The sequence below is a fragment of the Castor canadensis genome, chromosome 7, assembly GCF_047511655.1.
Source record: "Castor canadensis chromosome 7, mCasCan1.hap1v2, whole genome shotgun sequence".
Classification (NCBI taxonomy): Eukaryota; Metazoa; Chordata; class Mammalia; order Rodentia; family Castoridae; genus Castor; species Castor canadensis.
The window spans coordinates 17,591,142-17,615,002 of record NC_133392.1 but is presented as its reverse complement, the minus strand read 5'-3'; the positions used below and the strand labels follow the sequence as shown (position 1 = coordinate 17,615,002).

General features: G+C 45.1%; 1 protein-coding gene across 48 annotated transcripts in view; it reads left to right on the top strand.

The window, feature by feature from the left end:
* Tcf7l2 (transcription factor 7 like 2) overlaps positions 1 to 7,633 on the top strand; it is a 187,627-nt gene extending 179,994 nt beyond the window's left edge. For 22 of the 48 annotated variants that reach the window (XM_020167001.2, XM_020167013.2, XM_074078289.1 and 19 more), the window contains one exon: positions 5,505 to 7,633. In XM_020167001.2, coding sequence (XP_020022590.1) covers positions 5,505 to 5,928 — 424 coding nt within the window. In that variant the 3' untranslated portion in view covers positions 5,929 to 7,633. Of the gene's footprint in view, positions 1 to 587; positions 661 to 5,504 lie in introns of all 48 variants that reach the window. The other 26 variants (XM_020167005.2, XM_020167007.2, XM_020167016.2 and 23 more) reach the window with 3 other exon arrangements.
* The last annotated feature ends 16,228 nt before the right edge of the window (positions 7,634 to 23,861 follow it).

The following is a 23,861-nucleotide window of genomic DNA, read 5'->3' as shown; positions in this document are numbered from 1 at the left end:
CTCTGGCCTGTTGCTTTGTAGCTCTGTGTGTGGATTGTAGGACGTGAGGGAGCGGTACACTGCCAGTATGTGGGCTCGATCAGGGATATGCTTGTTCTCCCGCTGCTGCTAGCCAAAGTGCCACTGTAAAACAGCATCCTGTGTGCCTCCTCGGCCAGGACTCAGACCCCAGCGCGCTCTCGCCCTGGGAACACGGCCTGCCAAGCCCCCTTCCTTGTGACAGCCCAGGATCCTCATCCTGGCCTAGGTAGAAGCAAAAGACGTCACCTTCTCCCCGCCTCTTCTCTCTGTTTTGATTTATTTTTCATTGTTTTTTTTGTTTTGTTTTGTTTTGGTTTCTGGTTGTTTTTTTTTTTTTTTGGTTTTTGGTTTTTTTTTTTTGTGTGTGTGTGTGTGTTATCGTTTTATTTGATTTTTTTTTCGTTTGACTCATAGACGTCCTTTCCTTTCATGCCCTTGGTAAGGGAAGAGTGTCAAGTAGAGCCAAGGTGATGCGGAAGACGAGTAAGCTGTAGCTGAGGTTTCATATCCAACTGAGCACGACCCACCATTGTGTTGTGTTTTTTGTGTTTACCTTATGCTAACAGATGCAAATACTCCAAAGAAGTGTCGAGCACTGTTCGGGCTTGACCGACAGACTTTATGGTGCAAACCCTGCAGGTACATCACCACTGCGAGGCCTCGGGGAAAAATCAGAGCCTTCTGTCCTTTTGCTACCTTAGTGGGATGATTATTTGGCCCTCATTCCCGTCTACTTTCCCCCACTGGCATCAATGAGTAACGATCCTCATTCTTCAAAATTTCCTTGCTAATTTCATGCGGTTTCCTCCCCCACCCCCACTTTCCTGTCCTCTCTGTCCCCCTGCTCTTACGAAAAAACATACCCCTGGTGGCAGCCCCAAGACCCAAGACCTTAACAAGCAAGGATGGGCACTGGTGCTTTTCTTTTGAAGCCAGAGTCCTGCAGTTGGCCCGGCCTGATGAATGCCCTGGTGGCCCATCTACTGAGCAGAGAGGCCACCGTTTCCTGAGGTCTGCATGAGACAGAACTTGGCAGTCAGCCGGTAGCATTCCCGTGCACTTGGAGTCAAGACATTTGGAGAAGTGTCCTGGGGCAGGCTGTTTATTTTTATGTTATCTTTTACTTTTTTTCCTCTTTGGTTGTTTTATGTTTAAAAAAAAACACATATTCCTGCTCGGTTAGTTGACCTGGTTTTACAGTGCTGAAAAAGACGTGGCATTGAGTGGCATGCCCCAGCTAAAGGTCTGCAAGCAGCGAGATGGCAGTCGGTCACACACTGCGGGTCACCAGGCCAGCAGAGTTCAGATCATATCTGATTGTTTACTGACAGAGCATTGCTCCCCCAAAGTGAATCAGGTCAGCCCAGAAGAGCCCAAATTGAGCACCCATGTTTTGCCTGCAGTTTTCCACCCCACCTGTGTTCTCAGGGAAGGTGTTGTACTTCCTTCTTGGTGGAGGGATACCAACTAGTTCCTGTCTCATTTCCTTTCTTTCAATGACCATCTTTGGTTAAATTTGTTGTTTCTTTGTTCTGATACAAGCAGTCTTTGAATTTGGAATATTATGATGGTAGGTATCTCAACACCCCCACCCCCAACACGCATCCCTGTTTGTAGTGCCTCCCTCGTCACGTGTCCCTCTTCTCCATGCCTTTGACGTGCTCCATGTCTAGACGTTAGCTCAGATGTTCATCCCATCACATGCATGCCCACAAGTCTCCTGTGTCTCTGACCCCCTTCTCTGATGCCAGTATGAGCGAGGTCGTCGATGTGTGCCTCATGCTGACCACACAGACCATAGGGGAGAGAGGGCCTGCGAATCTTTACTGACAGGCTACACAGGTGACCCTCCCCCCATGAATGAGGGATTTGGGGCCTTCGATGGACTCCCAGCAGCAGAGGAATTCCCATCTTCCTGTGAACTGGAAGCATTCACAGAGGGGACAAATGTCCTTTCAACCTTATCTGAGGGGTTCTCTGAACCACAGAAGAGTTTCTGATATAGTTGACAAAGGACATTAGGTATCTCATTAGGACAAGCTAGGGAAGACAGGGGCTCTGCTTACCCCATGTAGACAGTAATCCATCAATATTTTACACATGCCCAGTGGGAAGATGGTGGAAGGTTTTCTACCATGGCAAGTCACTGGCCAGCCACAGAGGCCACAACAAGGAGAGGGCTCCTCGGAAATCTTACAACTGACACCATTGTGTGTGCCTCTAAATAAGGCTGGTTCAGGTGCCTGGTGTGTTGATTTTATTCATGGGAATGAGTGGTGGTTCATGAATCCCCTTTTTGTTTTGGAGGTAGTTACAGCAAAGTTAGACTTGTACACTCCTGCCCCAGAAGTTCTTACCCACATTGATTGGGACAGACATCCTGTTCCCAGATATGGCCCACACCTTACTTAAAACCATGGTGGGCTATTTTCCTAGACTAGAATTTTCTTGATTTTTTTCTTTTTGCCAACCCCAAATCTTTATAGTTGCTTCATGCTTCAGCAGCATGGTTTTCTAAAACGCAGCTTAGAAGGGTTGTCTATATGGCAGCCTTTCTGTTGTCAAAGAGGTTAGGAGGCCCTGGTCATGGGAGCCAGAGTTCAACATGTCCTCCTCATTCTTCCAGCCTCAGCCCCATTGCAATGTTCCCAGCTGCCATTTTTCTTCTGCGGGGGACGTTTTTTTCATAAATTAAATAGCAAGTTCATTTCTGCTATCTTATTGAGAGTGTCATTCCAAAACTGAATCAGGAAGAACCCTTAGTTTCCTTTCAGAATAAATCCGTGGAAAGCTAGAACTGAGGGTTTGTGAAAAACCACCCTTCTTCCCAGAGGTGAGCCCCTAGATAGAGTGGGTCCAGAATATAGACAAGTAGTTACTGGTTCCTGTCCCTCCTTACTCTTTTACCTTTGTCATGATCACATCAGGCTTGATGCTGACATTAGCAGGACAAAAATGTGTGTTTCAAAAAGAAGAGCAAAAAACCAAAACAGAAGCAGTTGTAGACAGGCATTTTCTGACACATCAGAAATGTGTGTGTGTCCTGTTGCCCTTTGCTCAGCTCTGTTGGAGGAGCATTGCTCTGTCATCATAGTCCTCATGTCCTGTGTCCAAAATGCCCATGCATCCCCATGATCTGGAAACTTCCACATCATTAGGAGGGTGGGAGTGGGGAGGAGAGCCCCAGAAATGCTTCTAATCCATCAGAGCCCCCAGCTAACCACACAGGGCCTCTGATTTTGTTCGGCATTTTAACGAGACTCTGTTTTGAGCCCACCAAGTTGCTTCTCCATCTTTTCACTCCACCCTAACAGAGCCTGGAATGCTGCTTCATGCCGCTCCCTTGTCTTCCTGGTTGTCTGCCACCCACCCCACTTCCCCTCTCCTTTCCTCTCTCATTTTCCCTTCTTGCTTTCTCAGTTTTGCTTATGCCATCCCCACTGTTCCTTCCTCCATTTTAAAAATGCATGGACATCTTAGTTTTTGAGCATGTTTTGATCTGCAGGCTAAGGTGATATAAAATGGAGAGGCTTAATTATTTATCTTGGTTCCTGGGATGGTAGAACCCATAGTCTATGCCAGCCTATCCCAGGGAGCAAAAGGAACCTTGCCAAAGTGAGGGTGAGAGGGGGCTGTCCCTGCTCCTCCCAGTGTTCTCTCTGACCCAGCAGGGACAGATAGAAACCCAGGCCACCTGCCTCATGGGTCTCAGCCTCTGGGAGGCAGGGAGGACTGAGCATGCTCCCTTCCACCATCCCCTCCTTCCTTCCTCTCCTGCCATCTTGCGGAAGCCATGTCCCATGCACTAATGGGCATGTGAGTGCTGTGGGGCTCAGACCAGAGGAGGAACTCGGTACACCCGCTTCCATGCATAGTTCAGTGACACTGTCTAATCGTGTCTGCCTTCAAGCAGGCAGCATCCCAGTTACTCCGCCGCAACAAAAAGCTGGCCAGCGCTCACACTTGTTTTCAGACAGAGCATTACCAGCATGGTTCTGACTGTATAGTTAAGAGTCCTTGGATGAGCACATACATTCCCAGATCTGCATTATTTTTATAGCATTAGTGGGTTGAGCCCCAGGATCACCTTTCCTACCAAGTATGATCCCATCAGGCTGGGATTAATGGTGGGAGAGACTTTGAAGTCACATGCCCAATTTCTCCAGTTGATTTTCCCCTGACCTCATCCTTTGATGATAAGTAAGAAAGGCTCTGAAATTCTCCTTCCTATTTCTTACATAAATGGGGCAGTAGAGAGGGGAGACTCTGGTTTTGGTGCAGGGCAGAATTAGTCATTCTGGTTCAAACACTAATCACGATAACCCCAACCCAGGAAGGTCCATGCTGTGATTTCCTGGCACTTCTTCTTTGTCGTCACTTCTCTGTGACTGGCTTGTGCTGCGCCCTCCACCTCCTGGCCTCTGCCTATTAGCAGGAACAGGCTACCCCTGTATCCCATCCTCCCATCTCTCCTTCCAACCCTTCTCACTAGGGGGTGGGGGAGGGGAAGCCCAAATGTTTAAAAAAAATAAAATAAGATAATCAAGTTTGAATCTTAATTTAATCCACAACCTGCAGGCCATACAACCAGTTATTCTTGTTCCTTTGGATCATTTTCTGTTTTTCTTATTCTTCCCCCTCCCCCACCTTTGTTTATCCTCTTCTACCTGTTTTTGGTGGCTTTTATTTTTTTAAATTGTTTCTTGGTTTTGTTTTGGTTTTGGTTGGTTGGTTTTGTTTTTTTAGTTTAGTTTGTTTTGTTTTTGTTCCCCCTGCCCCCTCCCCTCTCACCTGATCCTGACCTCTCTTGATTTGGTGTGGTTCTTAACAGACAAGCCCAAAAGCTGTCTGGGCCCAGCAGCCTCATGGTGGTGGTGTGTTAAGACCTTTCAGCCTCTGGCTAGCTCTGCCTTCAGCTACAGTGGGCTCAACAGTCAGCATTTTGAGAGTTTCATATTGATCAGAGGCGGCTGGGGAAGGAGCTCTGTCTTTCTCTTTTATATACACATACACACACACTCACCATTGGGGTTTGGAGGGGGTGGTGGTGGTGGGAGTTGAGGAGGAGGGAGGGTAAGGAAATGGGATGGAAAGTCTGAGCCCAAAGAAATAAGCGTTTCTGTTAGCCTCAGTTTGGACGGAGCCACTTTCTGGCAAATCCGTGCCACTTGTGCAGGTGACTTCCTTTAATCTGCTCACTTACATTTGGGTGGGGGGTGGGGGGTGGGGGCGGGGGATGTGAGGTGGGGAAGCAGGTAGGGCTTCTCTTAAACATCGTCTTGCCAGAGCCAATTTAAACATGGGCCATGGTTAAGGGAGCAACACAACCAGGTGGCATCAGTCTAATTGCTGCCCTGTCACCAGGTGTGTCATACTGTAGAGAATCCATTAGGTGACTTCAGCTTGGCCATGTGCCTTAGATAACTCTCTCCCTTGGCATCTTTGCCCTTTATTCACAGATAAATCTCTCCCCCTGTTTCTAGGAGAAAAAAAAAGTGCGTTCGCTACATACAAGGTGAAGGCAGCTGCCTCAGCCCACCCTCTTCAGATGGAAGCTTACTAGACTCGCCACCCCCGTCCCCGCACCTGCTAGGCTCCCCACCCCGAGACGCCAAGTCACAGACTGAGCAGACCCAGCCGCTGTCCCTGTCCCTGAAGCCTGACCCCCTGGCCCACCTATCCATGATGCCTCCACCACCTGCGCTCCTGCTGGCTGAGGCCGCCCATGGCAAGGTCTCTGCCCTCTGTCCTAACGGGGCCCTGGACCTGCCACCTGCCGCCTTGCAGCCGCCCATTGTCCCCTCCTCATCGCTCGCACAGCCGTCAACATCTTCCTTACATTCCCACAACTCGCTGGCCGGGACTCAGCCCCAGCCTCTGTCCCTCGTAACCAAGTCTTTAGAATAGCTTTAGAGTGAACCCTGCCTAAGTGTTTTCTTCCAGGTTCTTGATTTGCCCCTCCCCCCACTCTGAAAGCTTTTGTTTTGTACTCTTAATTTTGTGCCACGTGGCTACATGAGTTGATGTTTATCGAGTTCATTGGTCAATATTTGACCCATTCTTATTTCAATTTCTCCTTTTAAATATGTAGATGAGAGAACAACCTCATGATTCTACCAAAATTTTTATCAACAGCTGTTTAAAGTCTTTGTAGTGTTAAAAAAAAATATATATATATATACATAACTGTTATGTAGTTCGGATAGCTTAGTTTTAAAAGACTGATTAAAAAACAAAAAGAAAAAAAAAAAGAGAGAGAAGCAATTTTGAAGCGGCCCTCCAGAAGGAGTTGGTTCTGTATTATTTGTATTAAATACGAGCTTGCGAACCAATCATTTTACACCTGGTTTTTAAACCACAAGGGCACAATGAATGCAGTGCCGTTGCCTTTTTTTTTTTTTTTTTTCTGTGTGAGACAACTTTTATTGTGATGTTACTTGTTATTGTTTAAATGTACAGAGACAAGGGGTTAAAGTGTGTTAATATACCTTGTTCCGTGGTGGTGTTCTTTTTTGGGGGGGGGGGCTACTGAGCATTTAATGGAATCACAGCGCTGTTGGACCAGTAGTATTTATTGCTTTAGAGGTTGCTTGTCGTACCTGTACGTTGTCCCTTTTTAAATATGTTTTCCTTTTTCTTGAAACTGTATAAAGTTTTTTTTCCCCCATAGCATAAGCATCTTATATATAACAACTCATTTGTACAAGGTTTTTAAGTTTATATATAAAATGTGTATATATATATTTTTTGTTTCCCTTTTGACTTTTTTTTTTCCTGTATGAAAACCAGACGCCGCCAAATGGACATTAATTGTTGCATTAAGGATCAGTAGCATTAAAAGTTGCTTTAAAAGCCATTAAGGAAAACAAGACTTGAACATAATTAGTGAGGGAATTTTAGATGCCGTCTGAGCAGCAGTGGGAACTGCCCGTTTCCCCCATGAACTCCTTGTCAAACGCCCTGCGCCCTTAGGACATGGACTGACCGTGTGCAAAACTTCATGTGCCAAAATTCTCAGTGACTTTAGCTTTCTCCCTCTTTTGATGCTGAACTTTCTGTTCATCATGTTTTGCTGTGATGTTACATAGGTAGATTTGTATGTAGTTTTAATGTCACCTATAACAAAATGTGTTTGGTAGCAGATTGTCCAGAAAGCATTTTAAATGAAGAGGCATAAACCCTTAAGGGCCAAAATTCTGTATATTAGATTACTCTTAAATGAAAAACCAGCTGCCGCTTTTATGTACGCGTATGACATACAAGTAGGTAGCGAACTTTAAGAATAAAATAAAAACCTAGGCATGTTGATGTTGCAAAATGCTGTATAGAGCTGAAACCTGTTCATTCAGTGCCATGGTAGTTGACATGAAGCGATTGTAAAACTGTCTCCGATTTTTCTCTGGTTTATTAAAATGCTAACTATAACATTTTTTGTGAATACTTTGAATGTTTCCTAACAGTTGTGATGTTACTGTTCCGTTTCATGCTCTTACTCCAAGTTCATTTTTAATGGTTTGGAAGCCATTTTTGTAATGAATAAATGTTCACGCTGTACAGTATCTGTAGCATGCCGTTCTGGATTAATAAAAGCAACTTAGTATGTGCAGAGAAAGACTGGTCACTTGTTTTTGTGATTTGGACTTTTTCTCTCTTAAGACATCAGACCTCCCTCCCCTCATCAAGAGAGATTGTGTGGTTAGTGTATGGGTGGTGGGTGGCACCAAAAAGTGGCCTTGAGCTCTCCTGACTCCCCTCTCCCATCCTTGATGCCCACTTGGGGCGCCTTGTATATCATGTCAGGTGTGGTGAAGATTGACTGTATAAAAGGGAGCTCTGGATGTGTCTTTCTCCACATTCAACTATGCCAAGCCCAAAAGTTGATTTCCAAAGGTAAACCACAGTTGCAGAGCAAATATCACTTGTTTGGCTATCACACAGATAATCTGATATCCTATTAATCCCACAATATCGAGAAAAAAGGATTTAATTCCAGTGAAAAAGACTTAGTTCTCCAAGACTGGACTTAGGAAAGCACATGAAGGATTATCAATGTGGAAATGTGCTAAGTGCTTTCTAGCTGTTGCCTGCCGGGAGAGATGTGAGGTTGAGACCCTGTCTCTATCAATGAGTGGGTGGTCATTGAGCAAGCAGCTTATTGAATTGGATTAAGGTGATTCCTTTAGTGGTGTGTATGGAGAGGTCTTGCTGTTTGTGGGACCTCTGTTTTTGGTGGTATCTGGCAAGAGTGATGTTTGTCACCATCACCAAGGAGGGCTGCCACTAACAATCTTCTTATCATCTCCACTGGATGTCTATTCTCCCACTGATGAGGTGGATGGATATATATGTTGTGTTTGTTTAGGACATCTGTGCCTTCAACGGATGGTGATGGAGGCTGTTCATGTCTTGTTCTTAAGGTCACCACAATGTCACATCAAGGACTGTCAAGCTTCTCAGAAACTGCCTTGCCTGAACTAGTTTTTGTTCTGTGAACTTTGGGTATTTTGTTTTTGCTGTGCTTTGTGCTCCAAGCGAGGTGTGTTTTTTGTCTTTCCTCGCTGTATTCTGCACACTGAGCCCACAGTGAGCATTGAAAACTCAAGAGAACAACACAATGTGTGGGCAGAGGTGGCCAAGCCACCTTTGTGTATTTAGTCCTAACATCACTACCCTTGGGAGATACAATTCTCCCCCATTTTTCTAAAAATGGATGTAGAAACTGAAGAGGGTAAGTGTCTTGTACAGGGTTGCACGGTTAGTAGGTGGTGACGTTGAGACTTAAATGGAGAACTGACTCAAAGCCACACCCTGAACACCAAGTTAAATCCTTCACATGATATCATGGAGCTTCTCCTGACAGCAGGACTGGCCCCATCCTTTGAAGGACTTCCTGGCTTACTCCATCTGCTCCTCCCCTCCTCTGCTTCACCCACACACTCACTTTCCCTCCTGCGTACTAAATTACTAGGCTACCTAAAGTCATTGCTTGCTGCTCTTTCTGCCTGGACAACTCCCTTATGCTTCTGTCAGTCCCAGTGTGGACACCACGCTCTCATGGCCCTACCCCGTGAGGATGGACAATGCCCCTTCCTCCTGTGCTCCTGCAACCCCAACTTTCCTTCCCCTGTAGCTCACATCCACCATGGCACTAGTGGGTGTCACCTACCACCTGCTCAAGGACACAGTATTTCTCACCCTCAACACTACTAACGTTTGGGGATGGGTAGTTCTTTGTTCTGAGGCCTGTCCTGTGCATTGTAGACACCAGAAGCACTCCACCCCCCGCCGCAACACACACACACAGTCATGCCAACCAGAAATGTATCCAGACTTTGCCAATGTCCCCTAGGGGAGGGGCAAAGTCACCCCAGCTGAAAACCCTTTCTGTAGCAAGTCCTCCAAAAGGACAGTAGTGTGGCTTTCACGTTCACCACTTTACATAGGGTTCTCAGTCTAAGCCAGGCAGGTGCTCCACGTGTATTTGCTAAAAGAAGGAAGGAAAGAATGAGGTTGTTCAACTTGACACATGTATCATGGGAGAAGTAGGTGGAAACTTGCCATAAAGCTCACCAATTGTTAGCAACTTCCAGGGTGCCAGTGACCTCCTTAACTCACCTTGTCATGCTGGCTTTCCAAAGGCCAGAAAAAGGGCAGAGGGCAGACCCTCTATCAACAGTCAGCCCAGGGACAGATCTCTTTAGTTCAAATATGAGCACAAGCCTATAATCCTCGTACTTGGGCAGTTGAGGCAGGAGGATTGTAGGTACAAGGCCAACCTGGGTTACATAGCAAGACCCTGTCTCAGAAAAAACACACAATAACATTCAAAATACAGGTCACCTCACCACATGCTTAACTGGCCTGCAATAACTGATCTCTATTCAGAGGATCTTCTTTCCACCCCCATATAGAGCTTTCTTTCCCTCAGTGTGTCTTCTCAACAGTCCAGGTACTAGTCTCCCCAGTGCCAGGCCACTCCTGCCTTTCACCATTTCTTTGCTACATCCATTTGATGACTTCCCACCTTAAGTCTGTTTTCAAAGTAAGCAGCTTCCAGTGTCATCTCTAAGTGTGGATCTGTGGGGTATTGTTACTTACAGACCCCGAGATAACATCTAGCAGACTAGAAGAACTACTCTCACTCTGAGCCTCATAAACCCCAGCTGACAAGACCTAGCCAAGAACACCTGTATACATGGCTATGGCTTTCCTGCAGCTGCAGTAACAGATTACCATACCGTGGTGAAATTTGTTCCCCTCACAGCCTTGCAGGCCAGAAGTCTGAAATGAAGGACATGGCAGGATCATGGTGCCTCTGAAGGTGTTGGAGGCTCATCTGTTTAATGCCTTCTTCCTTGGATTGTAGCCACTTCACTCCAATCTCTGCCTCTTACCTTCTTATCATCCTCTCCTCTGTTTGGCTGCAAGATCCCGTTGCTTCTCTCTCATAGGGATACATCGATTGTATTTCACAGCCACCTTGTCAACCCTGGATATGCCTCTTCTCTTTACATCCTTAATCACATCTTTTGCCACGGAAAATAATAAAAGTTCAGGGATGAGGATATGGAGATCTATTTTGGGTGACTACTGTTCAGGCCACTTTGCTGATCCTGGACAGCTGTTTCACTGTTGGTGTGGTCTTAGACCCTTGTAGAAGTGATTATTGTAGTGGCTGGTATTCTGTAGCAGATACTAGAAGGTTCACTTTTTAGTCTCCCGTCATGGGGACCATTCATCTGGATGCAAGACTTCAAGAGGAAGCCTCAGAAGGCAAGAGAGGGTGCTCGGAATCTGAACTTGGAGCATCCCGCATCTGACTTGCTGTGTGTCCGTTAGCAATTCCTTCATCCCTCAGAGTCCCTGTTACTTTGGCTAGCAAATAGTGATGGTAATATTCATTTTGACAGATTCTTTCAAGGGCTAAAGTGCCGAGTGTCTGGAATAACAAGTCATAGTGTTTATTATGACCACACAAAGGCCAGTCATCTATGTGTCTTCAAGTTCTCTTTGGGATTCTGTGAATCTGTCTCTTCACGCTTGAGTTAGAGAACCTCTGAAATCTAGATATGGAAGACATATGCAGATGGCCCAGGGACATGGTGACTCATCCACAGCTATTCATTTTAATGACGCTCTAAAAATGACTTCCATTCTTTGGAGGAGCTGCAGCCCTGATTGGGGTGCTTTTTGATTGGGGCTTTTAATTAAAGCTCTTCAGAAAAAAACTCAGATGTAGCCTCAAAGTCTCTGGTGAACAGTGCCTGAAGCAAGTGCCACAGACCAGAGCGGGGATCTCCAGTAGATTGGATTTCCTACAGCATTCTTAGCTGAAATTGGCCTCTTCATGTCCCATCACAGGTCTGGATGAACATCCCCAGCTGGGAGTGGTGGCAGAGGCCTGCCATGAATTCTGGCCTTGGGTTCACAGGCGACTCTGGAAAACTCTGGCTCTGAAACCAGAGCTTTTTAAAGTCAGCAGCTTGATGGGAACTATGAGTAAGCACATTCATTTATTCATTCCACGACTATTTCTTGGGCATTTATTTGCACCAGGTGTGGTTCTAGGCACTAGCACATGTGTGGATGAAGTCAGCTTGGTCTCTATTTTCCTCTCTGATCTCCATCCTACACCATCTTACAAGATACAGTTTTTACATGAGTTTTACGCAAGAATGCGCTGAAGATGATACACTGAAAACCCTACTGTGGTTCTCATTTAATCCTCATGGGGATAAAAGTTACTTTTATGTTCATTTTACGGAGGTAAAAAGTGAGGCTCAGGTTCAGTGGCTTTACTAAAAGTATCTAGCTGGGAAGCAGCCTAAGATTTGAACCTGGCAGCACAACTCAGAAGCCTGCAAGCTAAACACCACTCTACAGTATCTGCTGAGTAGGTGGGGAGATGATGTGGGGGGCGGGGCTCATTGGAGCCATGTCTTGCAAGAGGATTTGCAATAAGACCCCAAGAGGTGTGTGTGAGGTTTTTGGTTTTGTTTTCTCATTCTGGTTTCTGGGTATGTAGTAATAATAATAAAGACAGTTGATAATTGTGTGGATTGAGCTACTTTGGACTCATCAGTAGGAGTCAGCAAGTCCTAATATTGGAAGAAAATTGGGAGCGTGTGAATGTATATCACAGTATTGAGTATTTACATTATATAGTGTCTTTCAAAATATGAGTTGCAACTCATTGAAGGTCAGAAAAGCAACTGAATGACTCAAGGCCAGCATTTTTTAAAAAAGAAAATAGAATGAAATAGAAAATAGAATCTATTGCTGTGTGTGTGTGTGTGTGTGTGTGTGTGTGTTGCTGCATTGTGTCAAAATCTTTCTTGCTATGCTTAGAGTAAAACGTGAAAAAGCCAAGTTTGAAAAATAATAATAGCTGTAATGGATTGAATATAATACTTTTCATATATAAAATGCAATATTTGTGTGTACAAAGTATAGTGCATGGAATGAAATTTTTTTGATGGACATCTTACTATGTTACATGAACATTTCCCCAAATGGGCTCCATGTAGCCTTAGCCCTATGAAGGCTTTTGCATCAAATCTGTGGGTAACATTTCATGCAATGCTTCCTCTTTTTTGCCCAGTACTGGGATTTGAACTCAAGGCCTCACACCTGCTAGGCAAGCACTTGACCTCGATTCATGCCCCCAGTCCCTGTGAGTCCTCTTAATGCTTCAAAATGCTAGTTAATTTATTAGGCTCCATGAAAGTCTACCATATAGACGCCACTTTCACTTTACCTCTAACATTTCCCAATGTAATTGACCACAGAAGATTTTTTGGGAGGATAATACCTGTTAACTTCTTTCTGAATGACTGTTCTTTGGAGTAGGTCTTCAAAAAATAACTCTTTACGTGCATATTAGCTCTTATAATTCTCTTAACTGCTCTACATTGCAGAATTATTTCCTGCTTTCAGAAGAGGAAAGCAACTTAAGTTAAATAGTTACCACTTATTGGGTACCAGTTATATGCCAAGTATATTTGTCAGCTAGCTCTGCTGACAACAATTCTATGTAACCCACTGACTGAAAACTCAGAGGCTTAAGGGAACAAATATTTCTTTTTCTTGCTATTAGGTCTGTGAGTTGGCTGTGATTCTAATGGGATTGGCTGCACCATTAATGCATTGGCTCCAGGCTAAGTTGGGTTCAGATTTGTTCACTGTGTCTCTTCAGCTGAGCTAGTGGCTACCTGGGGCATTTTCCTAGAGTTATGGCAGAAATCTATGAGTCCTCTTAAGGATTCAGTTTGAAACTGGCTCATTGTCAATTTCTACCACATTCATTTCACTGGCCAAAACATATGGTCAGTCACACATCAATAGGGTGGAACGCAAAAAATCTCACCTACCAAGCATTGCACTCATCACCTTTCCCGTCTTATTTAATCCTTACAACAAGTCTGTGAGGTAGGTATCAGTATAGTCCCCTTTTACACATCAGTAAACTGAGGTTCAGAGAGTTCAAGTCTTTTGCTCAGGCAGGAAGCTCCAGCAGAATAGTGAAAAACAGGAGCCCAGGCAGTGGCTTTCTTATCTTTTTTTCTGAACTCCTGGAGAAGCAATCATTTCATCATAAGTACAATGGAAGCTGTATGTTTTTGAAGATACATGTTATCAAGTTAAGAAAATTCCTTTCTAGTCATAATTTGCTAAAGGTATTTATCAAAAACTCATTTAAAGAGTTTAAAGGTAAGTCAGTCTAGAAGATAATGTGTACAACACATTTATGTGACCAAAAATTAAAATCCAGAAGTAATAAGAATTCCTAAAAGTCAAAAGAAAATCAAAAAGAAAAACAATACCAAAAATGGCTGTAGATAATTCACAAAAAGGGATATCCAAATGGTCTTGTTTAACTCTAATAGATGGCATGGTAGCTTCATGCATAACAGCCAAAAACTTTGTACAAGTTACCCGTCCATCAGTACTGGAGGTGATAAGTAAGTTGTGGTTGTCATGCAACCGATTAGTTCTCATCAGTGCCCACAAACACCTCTGGGTTTTTCTGAGATTACATATTCTGAAGATGATATTTGATGAGGGAGAGAAATGAAAGCACTACGTTGTGTGTATTGTTTGAAGCAAGTAATAAAACTCTGTAACTGAGACCCTTCAGTGGGGCCTGAAGATGGTGTCACCATGGCAAAGTAATGACAGAAACCTTTAAGAAAATGGCAAATTCCCCCGTCACTTGATTTATGGAATAATGAAGAATTATCTATTACTATCTAAAGGTAGTGGTGGTTGCTATTTTTGTTTTTTAAAGCAGTTCTGGGGTTTGAATTCAAGGTCTCATGCTGCTAGACAGGTGTTCTACTGCTTGAGCCATTCCACCAGCCCTTTTTTGTGGTGGGTTTTTTAGAGATAAGTTTCACAAATAACTTGCCCGGGGCTGATTTTGAACCATGATCCTCCTGATCTCTGCATCCTCAGTAGTTAGGATTACAGGCATGTGAGCCACCGGCACCCAGCAATGGTTGCTACTTAAAATAAAACTGCCTCCCCTCTCACCCATATTCCTGTTGGCTTTATGAGACCAAGTATGGTGGAAAATTTAAAGTGAAAAATAGGTGGAGTTGAGGCTTCTAGAATGGCCTCTAAGAAAAAAAAAAACTATTAAGCAGATTTGATTGTTATTAATAACCTTCAGTAACTCTTCTAGAAATCGTCCTGGTGTCTGTATTTGCTTCATGGAGTGAACGGGTTGAGTGGGAGGACAGGAATGGGAAGTCCTGGGCATGTAAATGACATTAGAGCTGCCCCTTGGTGTGAGGGTGTTCAGGGAACTCATTCAGTTCTGGAGCCCCCCCCTCCTCCTGGGGCTTCAGAACTCCCCAAAAGGGAGGTACTAAGGCATCAAATTCTACCCTTTCGGAAGGAATTCAAGGAGGGCTTTATGAATAAGAGAAGCTACTCTCAACAGAGTCAAACTGCCTAGTCTCTGATATCCCTGGAAAGATGGACCCAAAATAACTGAAGTCCAGAGAAGGGGCCCCAGGGCTGTCTTGCCAAAAGCCACAGAGCAAAATGCTGCAAGGTCTAGGTTAGGTGCCATGATTCCTTGCATTCTAGATCAGAGATCTTCCTAGTAGCTATCTGCTGCTTTGAATTCTCTACTTGCTTCCTTTGATGTGGGGAATTTAAATCCTGCTGCCAGCTTCAAGACTTGTTCCCAATCTTGGGTGAGTGTCCAGGTTTGGGGACTTTAGTGCAATGGAGAGCTTGAGTGGAAAGCTCCCAGAAACACAACAGTCACCTATTAGCAGTGCCTCTGGTGGGTCAGGTGCCATACCAGGCTCTCAAGCATCTGGAACAGATGCATTATTTCATTTATTCTTCACTCAACTACTATGAGGTACATCTTATTTCCACTGTCACAGGAAAGAGCCAAGTGATGGACTCGGGACCAGTCAGCCCAAAAGTGGGTATATCTGGGATTACAATTAGGCTTGGAATTCTGAGTCAATTTTTTTCACTCACTCTGTGAATAAAAATCTTAAGAAGAACCTAAGGTCCAACATATCTCTGAGGCTTGGGAAATGCTGTCAGGGTTAGGCTAGACTTGGCTATTTGTCTGCTTAGAACAAACAGGGCTGTGCCTTCTGGACCCTTATGTCTGGTGTCTGCCATACCCTAGGGTTAGGATGGTGTGTAATAGCCAGACTAGCAGGGCCTAGATGCTTCTCCATTTGGTTCCAGGAGCCTCAATCTCACCCTACAGCCCACCTATAGGATCCGGCAGAAGATCACAGTCCAGTCCAGCCCTTATTGCAACTGTCAAAGTCTGACCCTTGAAGTACAGGTTGGGCAGCCATAATTACCATGGCCAGGCGTTTGAGGGCTCCTGACTGCTCACTGAGGTGATGCTAGTAGGATTCTCAGTGCCTGCATCCAGCGTTGGGCACCTGAGGCAGAGGGCTCGGCCTTTGGAGCAGACAGCCTGGCTCTCTGCGAGGCTGTCTCTGTTTCCCCAGGAAGGGGCTCTGCCCACCGCACTGCATCCTCCCACCCAGCCCTCCACCTTATATAATAGCACATTACACAACATCGCAAAGCAGGTGGTATTTTTAAAGACAGCAAGTGAGCATTTTTTTGGCCTAAATTTGGGAATGAAACAGATGGATTTTTAAGACTGGGCTTTTCCTATGAATAGTAACCGTTGTTCTCCCTGCCTTTAAACACCAGCTTCTAGACCACCTCCAGCAACCAATCAGCACTCTGTTATTTAATTATAACAAAATTCTTAGCTCTGTCTACTGCTGCTTGGACAAGTGGGGGGCACTGGATCAATTTCTGGAGCCAGGCAGACTTGCCAACAACAATTTTCCTTTTCCCAGAGGGCCTCAGAGGCCTGGAGCAGGTTCCAAGGAACTCGTCTCCCGCCTGCTCCGCGTGGGCTCCCTGACAGCGGCTGAAAAGGGTTATAGAGAGGCAGATAAATGCACTGCTTGTTGCGGCCTTCCCTGACAGCACCGACCCCCACGCCAGTGAGCTCATGCCTGCCTCATTACGGCTGGTGCCAGATTTTTTCCATTAACAGGTAATTGAGTAGAAACCAAAATAAGCCAAGTTTGTTTCATCCCTTGAATTTTCTTGCTGGGGTTTGAAAGAAAAACACTTTAGCATCGTTAGTAGAGGAGTGTCCTTGAAAATGTATTTATGTTTTCCAAGTGATTTGTCACTCGCTAGGTGTAATTAGCCTATTCCTTGGGCCTCTCCTTTCTTGTTTTTATTCTTTAAGGACCACTATGTTCAGAGAATAGGAGTTGCTTTCCTGGGCCCCCTCACTGTCTGACAGTACCCTATTTAAGAGTAGATAGAAAAGAATGTTTGCAGTAAACTTTTTCCTCCCTCTTCTTTCTCTCTGCCTTTCAGGTTCATGTGTACCTGTGTATGCACATCACACACACACACACACACACACACACACTTCCCTGGAAACCCACCAGCAGCAGCCTGTTATCATAGCCTCACCATTTTACCCAGAATTCCCTGCTCTTGGGTTCTGCCCAGACTTGGCCTTCCCTGCCCTCCTCTGAGCCTTTCTCCCTTCCATGTGCTCCGGATTGATAACAGAGACGGGGGCTTTGTTTCACTTGATCTCTTTGGTTTTTTTTTTTTTTTTTTGGTAGAACTGGGGTTTGAACTCAGGACTTTACTTGCTAGGCAGGGGCTCCAATGCTTGAGCCAAGCCTCCAGCCCTTTTTTACTCTGGTTATTCTGGAGATAAGGTCTTACATTTTGCCCAAGCTAGCCTGGACTGGGATCCTCCTATTTTAGGCTTCCTGCTGTAGCTGCGATGACAGACACATGTGAGCATGCCCAGTATTGCTCTGTTTAGATCGGGGGTCTTACAAACTCTTTTTTTTTTTTTTGCTAGGGCTGGCCTGGAACTACGAGCCTCCCAGTCTTAGCCTCCCAGATTCCTTCGGATGACAGGCATGTGTCGTCCTGTTCACAAGATGAGATCTCGTGAACTCCCTGCCAGAGCTGGCCTGGAACCACATCCTCCTGACCTCAGCCTCCCAAGTAGCAGGATTACAGGTGTGAGTCATCAGTGTCTGGTTTGTGGGTTTCTTCATATGTACCCCAATCGCAGGTTCTAATTTTTCAATTTATTCCAGGACCTGATGTCTCTACCTCCCTGGGCTCCTGTCTAAGCTGATCTGGCTGCATTTTCATAAAGACATGGGCTAGGTTTGGGGACATGGTCTCCACACTTAGGAGTTTCATCTCACCTGGATCACCAGGGAATCATGACCTTGTTTCTTTATGAACCCCTCTGAGATTCTGATAAGTGCTAATGACCATCACCCCCTCACCCCCAACGTATATGCTTAAATGAAAACAGCCCATGTTTCAATAGTTTCATGAGCTCCCTGGCTCTCAGGATAAGAAACCACTATACTGAGCATACATGGCAAATGGGTAAGTATAATTTAAAGCAGTTTTCCCCCCAATTATTCACCCTTTCATACACCAGCCATAGAAATCTTTCTGATGTAAGGAAGCTTCCAGAAATTTGCAACTTTCGACGAATAAACTTAGTTCATATAGCCACATTCATTGGTATATTCAACCAACAACAATAATAATAATAACTAATATTTGTATGTTGCTCTTTTGTGCCAGTGTGGGATATCCTTATAACAAATATGGGCTCAGGAGATGAGGTCCCTACCACCTGGAGATAGCATTCCACTGAGGAGGTGGGGCATAGACAAAAAGCAAGCAAGTCAAAGGCCATGTGAGATTTCTGTAAGCCCACAAGGAGATAAGCATGCTGGGTAGCAACCCCAGGGGTCAAGAGCAGCCTGTCAAGGAGATGCTATCTTCCTAGAGGCCTGAGATGAAAAGGAGTTCTTCATCTGCGTACATTTGGTGTCCCGAGGCCATTCCTCTCAGATCCTCACCACAGTGCTGAGGGCTTGAACACATGTACTATGGTTTGGGGTTGGTGTGTCCTCCAAAATTCATGTGCAGGGAGCTTGATCCCCAGTGTCATGGGGATGCAATGGGAAATTATTACACCATTGGGGTACCACCCCTATTAGGGTGTCATGTCCGTCTTACAGGGGTGGGTTAGGTTTCATGTGACAATACTAAATCTCTCAAGGGTGGGTTGTATAAAGTAATGCTACTCCATGTGCTTGGTCCCTTCTGCACATGTCAGGTTCCTTTTCTGTTTCTTACCTATGTTGTGATGCAGCCAGGGGCCCTTGCAGAAACCGATGCCATGCAGTTTAAACTCTTCAGCCACCTGACTCACTAACCAAAATAAACCTCTTTTCTTTATACAATACCCAGTGTCAAGTATTCCATGATAGCAATACAATAAGGACTAATACAACATCTTATTGCTTCCTCCCAGCCTCCCAAAACTCTGGTTAAAGAAAAAAACAACCCTCATTTTATAGATGTGGATACCAAAGCCTGGAGCAACTTGCCTGGGATATGGGATTGGGGGAATGAGAACAGGAGTTGGGCTTCTAAGGTCCCAAGCCTGTGTTCTTCCTTTTTGAAAAAATAGCTTCATTGGAGTATAATTTAGATACCAGAAAATTCACTTATTTTAAATGTACAATTCAATGACTTTTAGGAAATGTATGGAATTATGCAACCATCATTCATATTCAGAACATTTCTATCACCTCAGAAAGATCCCTCTTATTCAGATGTAGTCACTCCATGTCACCACACCACGTCAGTCATCTCCCCTCACTGAAGATTTGCTTTGTCACACATTTCATTTCATACATATGTGGTCTTTGGTGTCTGGCTTCTTTCATTGAGCACAGGTTCTCACCCTTTCTTTAATTAACATCCATTCCTCCCCAACAGAATAAAAAATTAATTTAATTTATATTCCCTCTAAAGGTAGAAATGAAATACCAAGAAAGATGGTTTTGTTGAGGTTTGGAGGGCTGCAAGCCACTGTGATAACTAAGGATTTTGTGTATGTCTCCAAGATACAATTTTCTCCCTTTTAGGGGTCATATCACCCCGGTAGAGACTATTTTTGATTGAGAGGGGAAACAATACTTGGGGAAAACAATACTAGGGGTTGAACTCATGATGCCGCTAGGCAGGTGCTCTACCACTTGAGCCACTCCGCCAGTCCTTTTTGTACTGTTATTTTTGAGATATGGTCTTACTTTATGCCCAGGCCATTTTGGACCTTGATCCTCCTATTTGGCCTTCCCCATGTAGCTGGGATGACAGGCACACACCACCGCATCCAGCCATTGGTTTGAGATGGGTGGGGGTCCCACAAACTTTTTACCTTGGATGGTCCTGAACCATGTTCCTTTCGAACTCTGCCTCCCCAGTGGCTAGGGTCATAGGCTTGTGTCAACACCTGGTAGTTGACAACATTTTTGAGGTCCATCCATGTTGGAGTTTGTATTTGTAGTGGATTGTCAGTAGAGTCCCACAGTATGGATCTGCAGTCCAGTGTGTATGCATCACCAGGTAACGGGCTTTTGGGTTGTTTTCAATTCCTGACTATTAAAACCTGGTCCTTAAATACTGCACTGAATCATGCAGCCCACACCCCATTTGAGGAAGAGTGCTTGGGCTTCTCAGCTCTACTCCTAGAGAATGGAATCATCCCCAGTGCCTCAGTTTCCTCATCTGCAGACTGGAGGTCATAACCCTGAGTCCATGGGGCTGTCATGGCATGAAATAGCTGTCCAGTGTCTAGTAGATAGCAATGACTCAGTGTCCATCAATGGCCCCTCCTACCCCTATTGCTTCCACTACCCTCTGTGAAATTTGCTCTGCTGTGCTCCAACTCCTGCTTCCATCCATATCTCCATGGATTATGAAATGTCTGGCATTCTTTGTCTCTCTGGTGTTATTCAGGTCAAACCCAACATTGTTCTTCACAAGAATCTCAAGTATTTCTTTCCTTTGGCACTTGTCTTCTGGTCTCAGCAGTTGACACGTTTCCAGGGCCAATTGATTTCATCTGCTACTAAAAATCTTGGCGTCTTGCAAGGGGTGGAGGTATATTTGATGCTATAAGAAAAAGTGCCCTGGGGAGAGCTCCCCAGGACCATTCTAGGGACCCAGCTGGGCTGAATGGTCTGGGCCATATTCCAGTTACTTGAATTAACTTCTTTCTGTGAAAAGCATCGTTGTGTGCTGGCCTCACAAAATTATCAAAGGCAAATGAGAAATGGACTTTGCAAGTGCCTTGTAGATGGCAAGGCCCTTGAGAGAGGGGCTTGTTGTCTTGTGGGGCCTGCCCAGTTACACTGTCTTCTTTGGGTGTGGGATCAGGGGTATATATGTCCACAGAGTCCCTAAGCAGCCCCTGGTGCCTGCCACGTGCCCAGAGTCTCAGGCTCCAACTGGTTCCCCTTACAATCTGAAATAATTCAAAGCAGGTACTGAGCCTGCTGTGTGCAGGAACACTAGAACTGACCTAAGTGAGTCTTATCCTGAAAGGACTGGACACCATAAATAAGACTCTGAGGGTCAATGGAATGCCTAGCCAAGAGGAATGGGCAGAAATCACCTTCCTTGCACATAGTAGTTTTCCTCCTACTTCTGGCCTCCCTATTGTCACCCCTTTATTTCCCCTATCATTTTGTTTTTTCCCTTGTCCAGACCTGGGTGGAAGGAAGCCTCAGGGATCTGTGACCATTGGGCCTAGAAACTCAGTTTCTTGGGAACCAGTTGAGATGGAGTTAAGAGAAGAACTCTGGCAGCCTGATTTTGAATCCCTGTTATGTGGCTTCTGACTGAGCAGCTTAGGCCACAGGAGGAGATTGTCTAAGCCTTGGCTTCCTCAACTAGAAGATGGGACCAAGACACCATTTATTTCTGGGAGGCTTAAATGAGACCACAGTGCTTAGAGCAGAGGTTGACATTTAAGGCCTGTTCTATCTCTATTGCTTTGTGTTTTCTGGAGCAGGAGAGAGAAGGATCCAGATCAAGTGCAGCCTTCTAGGAAGTAGCAGACATTTGCCTGGTAATGTGTTTGTGGAAGGCCCCCCAACTTAAATTTGAAAATCACTCCCCATCCCTAACATTCCCATTAAGGTTCATTCTGTAGGGTCCTGGAGGCCTTTCAGCTTCTCCGAACCTCTGGTCAGGCCAACACTTTATGAGAAGGCTCATAGCTTCAGCCTCCTCAGCTGAGGCCCACAGAGAGGCTGTGGGAGAGCCCAAGTGGGTCCAAGGACAGGTGAGTTCCCTAAAGCCAGAAACTTGTCTCTCCTGGTTCCCATTCCTGAACCCAGCATGTGCTTCAGGATTAAATATTTGGCCTGGAATTATCCTCGTTAAAAACAGGCATTGAACCAAATTGTTTTTAAAGAATCTTGGAGACAGAAATGATTTTTTCCCCTGATACAACATTTTCTTTTAGAGAGAGAGAAGAAAAAATAGGATGGATGAGTGAATGCATGTATAAACATGGTGTCAGGAAGCTCAAAAGTTTCGAGCTTAACACTTTCATATGGTTTTTGTCTTCTTATGGTATTGTCATCAATGCAAATTGCCATTCCATCTCTTCTTCCTCTCTCCATGGTGACTTGTTTCAGAGAGAAAGTGACTTGTCAGTCAGACAACTCCCCAACCAATGAACTGCTAAATGTTAACAACAGTACTTTGAGGGAAAGGGACTGATTTGTGGCATTTGCCAATTTCTGTGGGGTAAATAGTCTACCATGGCCAATTTCCAGCTATCAGTGTGACTTCATTTTACTTGGAGCTGGGGAGAAAGGTTCAGAAGTACTCCGTGATTCAATATTTCCACCATTTAGATACAATGAATACGTATAAACTCAAGAGCATAGAAAACAGTAAAATGATTAGGAAGTGATGGATTTTGTTTTATTTTTTTGATTATAAATTCTTAATTTAGGAAAAAAACTGACCTGCAAGATTACAAAAACTTTAATAGTCACCTATAATGCAGTATACTGCTGCTCCAACAGGATCCCAGGGAGTCTTTGAACCAGGCCTGAAGCCTTCCCTTTGCTGGCCTCTGAACCATTCCATGTTGAGGGCATCTACCCTGCATGTCCAGACAAGATGGCTGCCCTAGTTGCCAGTCCTTAGCATCCAGAATATAAGTAGGAAGCAGCTTATCTGTAAATGCATCCTTTGCCGTGCATGCCACCCTCCAAGGAAGCTGGGTATGTCTTCTCTGAGTCTGGGCTGCTGGAGGAAGGTTCAGAGATACTCAGTTTCATCCTATTCACTACTTGAGAAAATTCTAGAACTCTCACAAAGGGAGTCTCACGTGAAAGGAAAAGTACCCAGAAGTCCAGAGAAATCAGAGTGGGGAATTCCACTTTCCTTCATGGCTGTTGAGGAAAAATGCCAGGGACCAAATCTGTTCTCTGACATTCTGTCAGGAAAGCAGGGTGTGTGGGTAACTTTCCACACAACGAGTAAGGTCAGGGCCAAGGCACCATGCAGGTTGGAGGCCGGTGTGGCTCCTGTGCGCTGTGCTGGGCCTGGTCATAAGAGGTAGGCAGCAGGGAGCCATTGCTTTGTGGTCTGTCCCCCTGCCTCACCCATGACTCCCCTGGACTTCTGCTTGCTCTGGGCACCCGTTGGTTGAAGCATTATCCTGGAAGAAAGGCATCCAGGCTGAATGGACAGCGTCTGCTTTCTGAAGGAGCGGCTCTGCTGCCCCTCGACTGCCTGGCTCCTGGCCCCGTGCCATTGTGGAGGGACAAAGCTGACACACACAACAATCCCATGACAATCTCCTCTCAGCCCTTTCTTCTTTATTATTGTTATGATTACCTTTCAAACACTCCAGCTCCTTGGGCTCGTTATAGCTGGTAAGGCCTTTGGCCAAAGTGTGTGGGGGCCTGCTTTCCCTCCTTGCGCTCCCTTGCCCTCATGGGCCCAGCCTCACTGCTGTCTCTTTGACAAAATACATAAAACCGATACTGATCGGTTAACATACATGACATCTTTAAACTTTAATCCATTTTCCCTCTCTCGATGCGGCGGGCCGGCCTCTGAGAGGTGCCCATCCATTGTTCCCTGTCAAAGCCTTCTTGAGTGGGTTTCCCACTGAGTCACTTTTGTGTGAGTCAAATCAAGATTATAGGTAGCGGAGAAGAAAAAGCAGAGAAGAGAAGGTTAGCCCCTCATTTCAGACTTTAAGAAAAATCTGCCAGCAGGTGCCAGTCGGAGTGGGTAACACACATGAAAGACCAAGACCAAGCAGGGTCGCAGTGTCACTGGAGGAGTTTTTCAGGGAGAAGCACACAAAACACACATTGTCGTGGTCACACACAGAGACATAAATTTAGGAACATGTTCGTCTTTGCCTGAACATAGTTAGC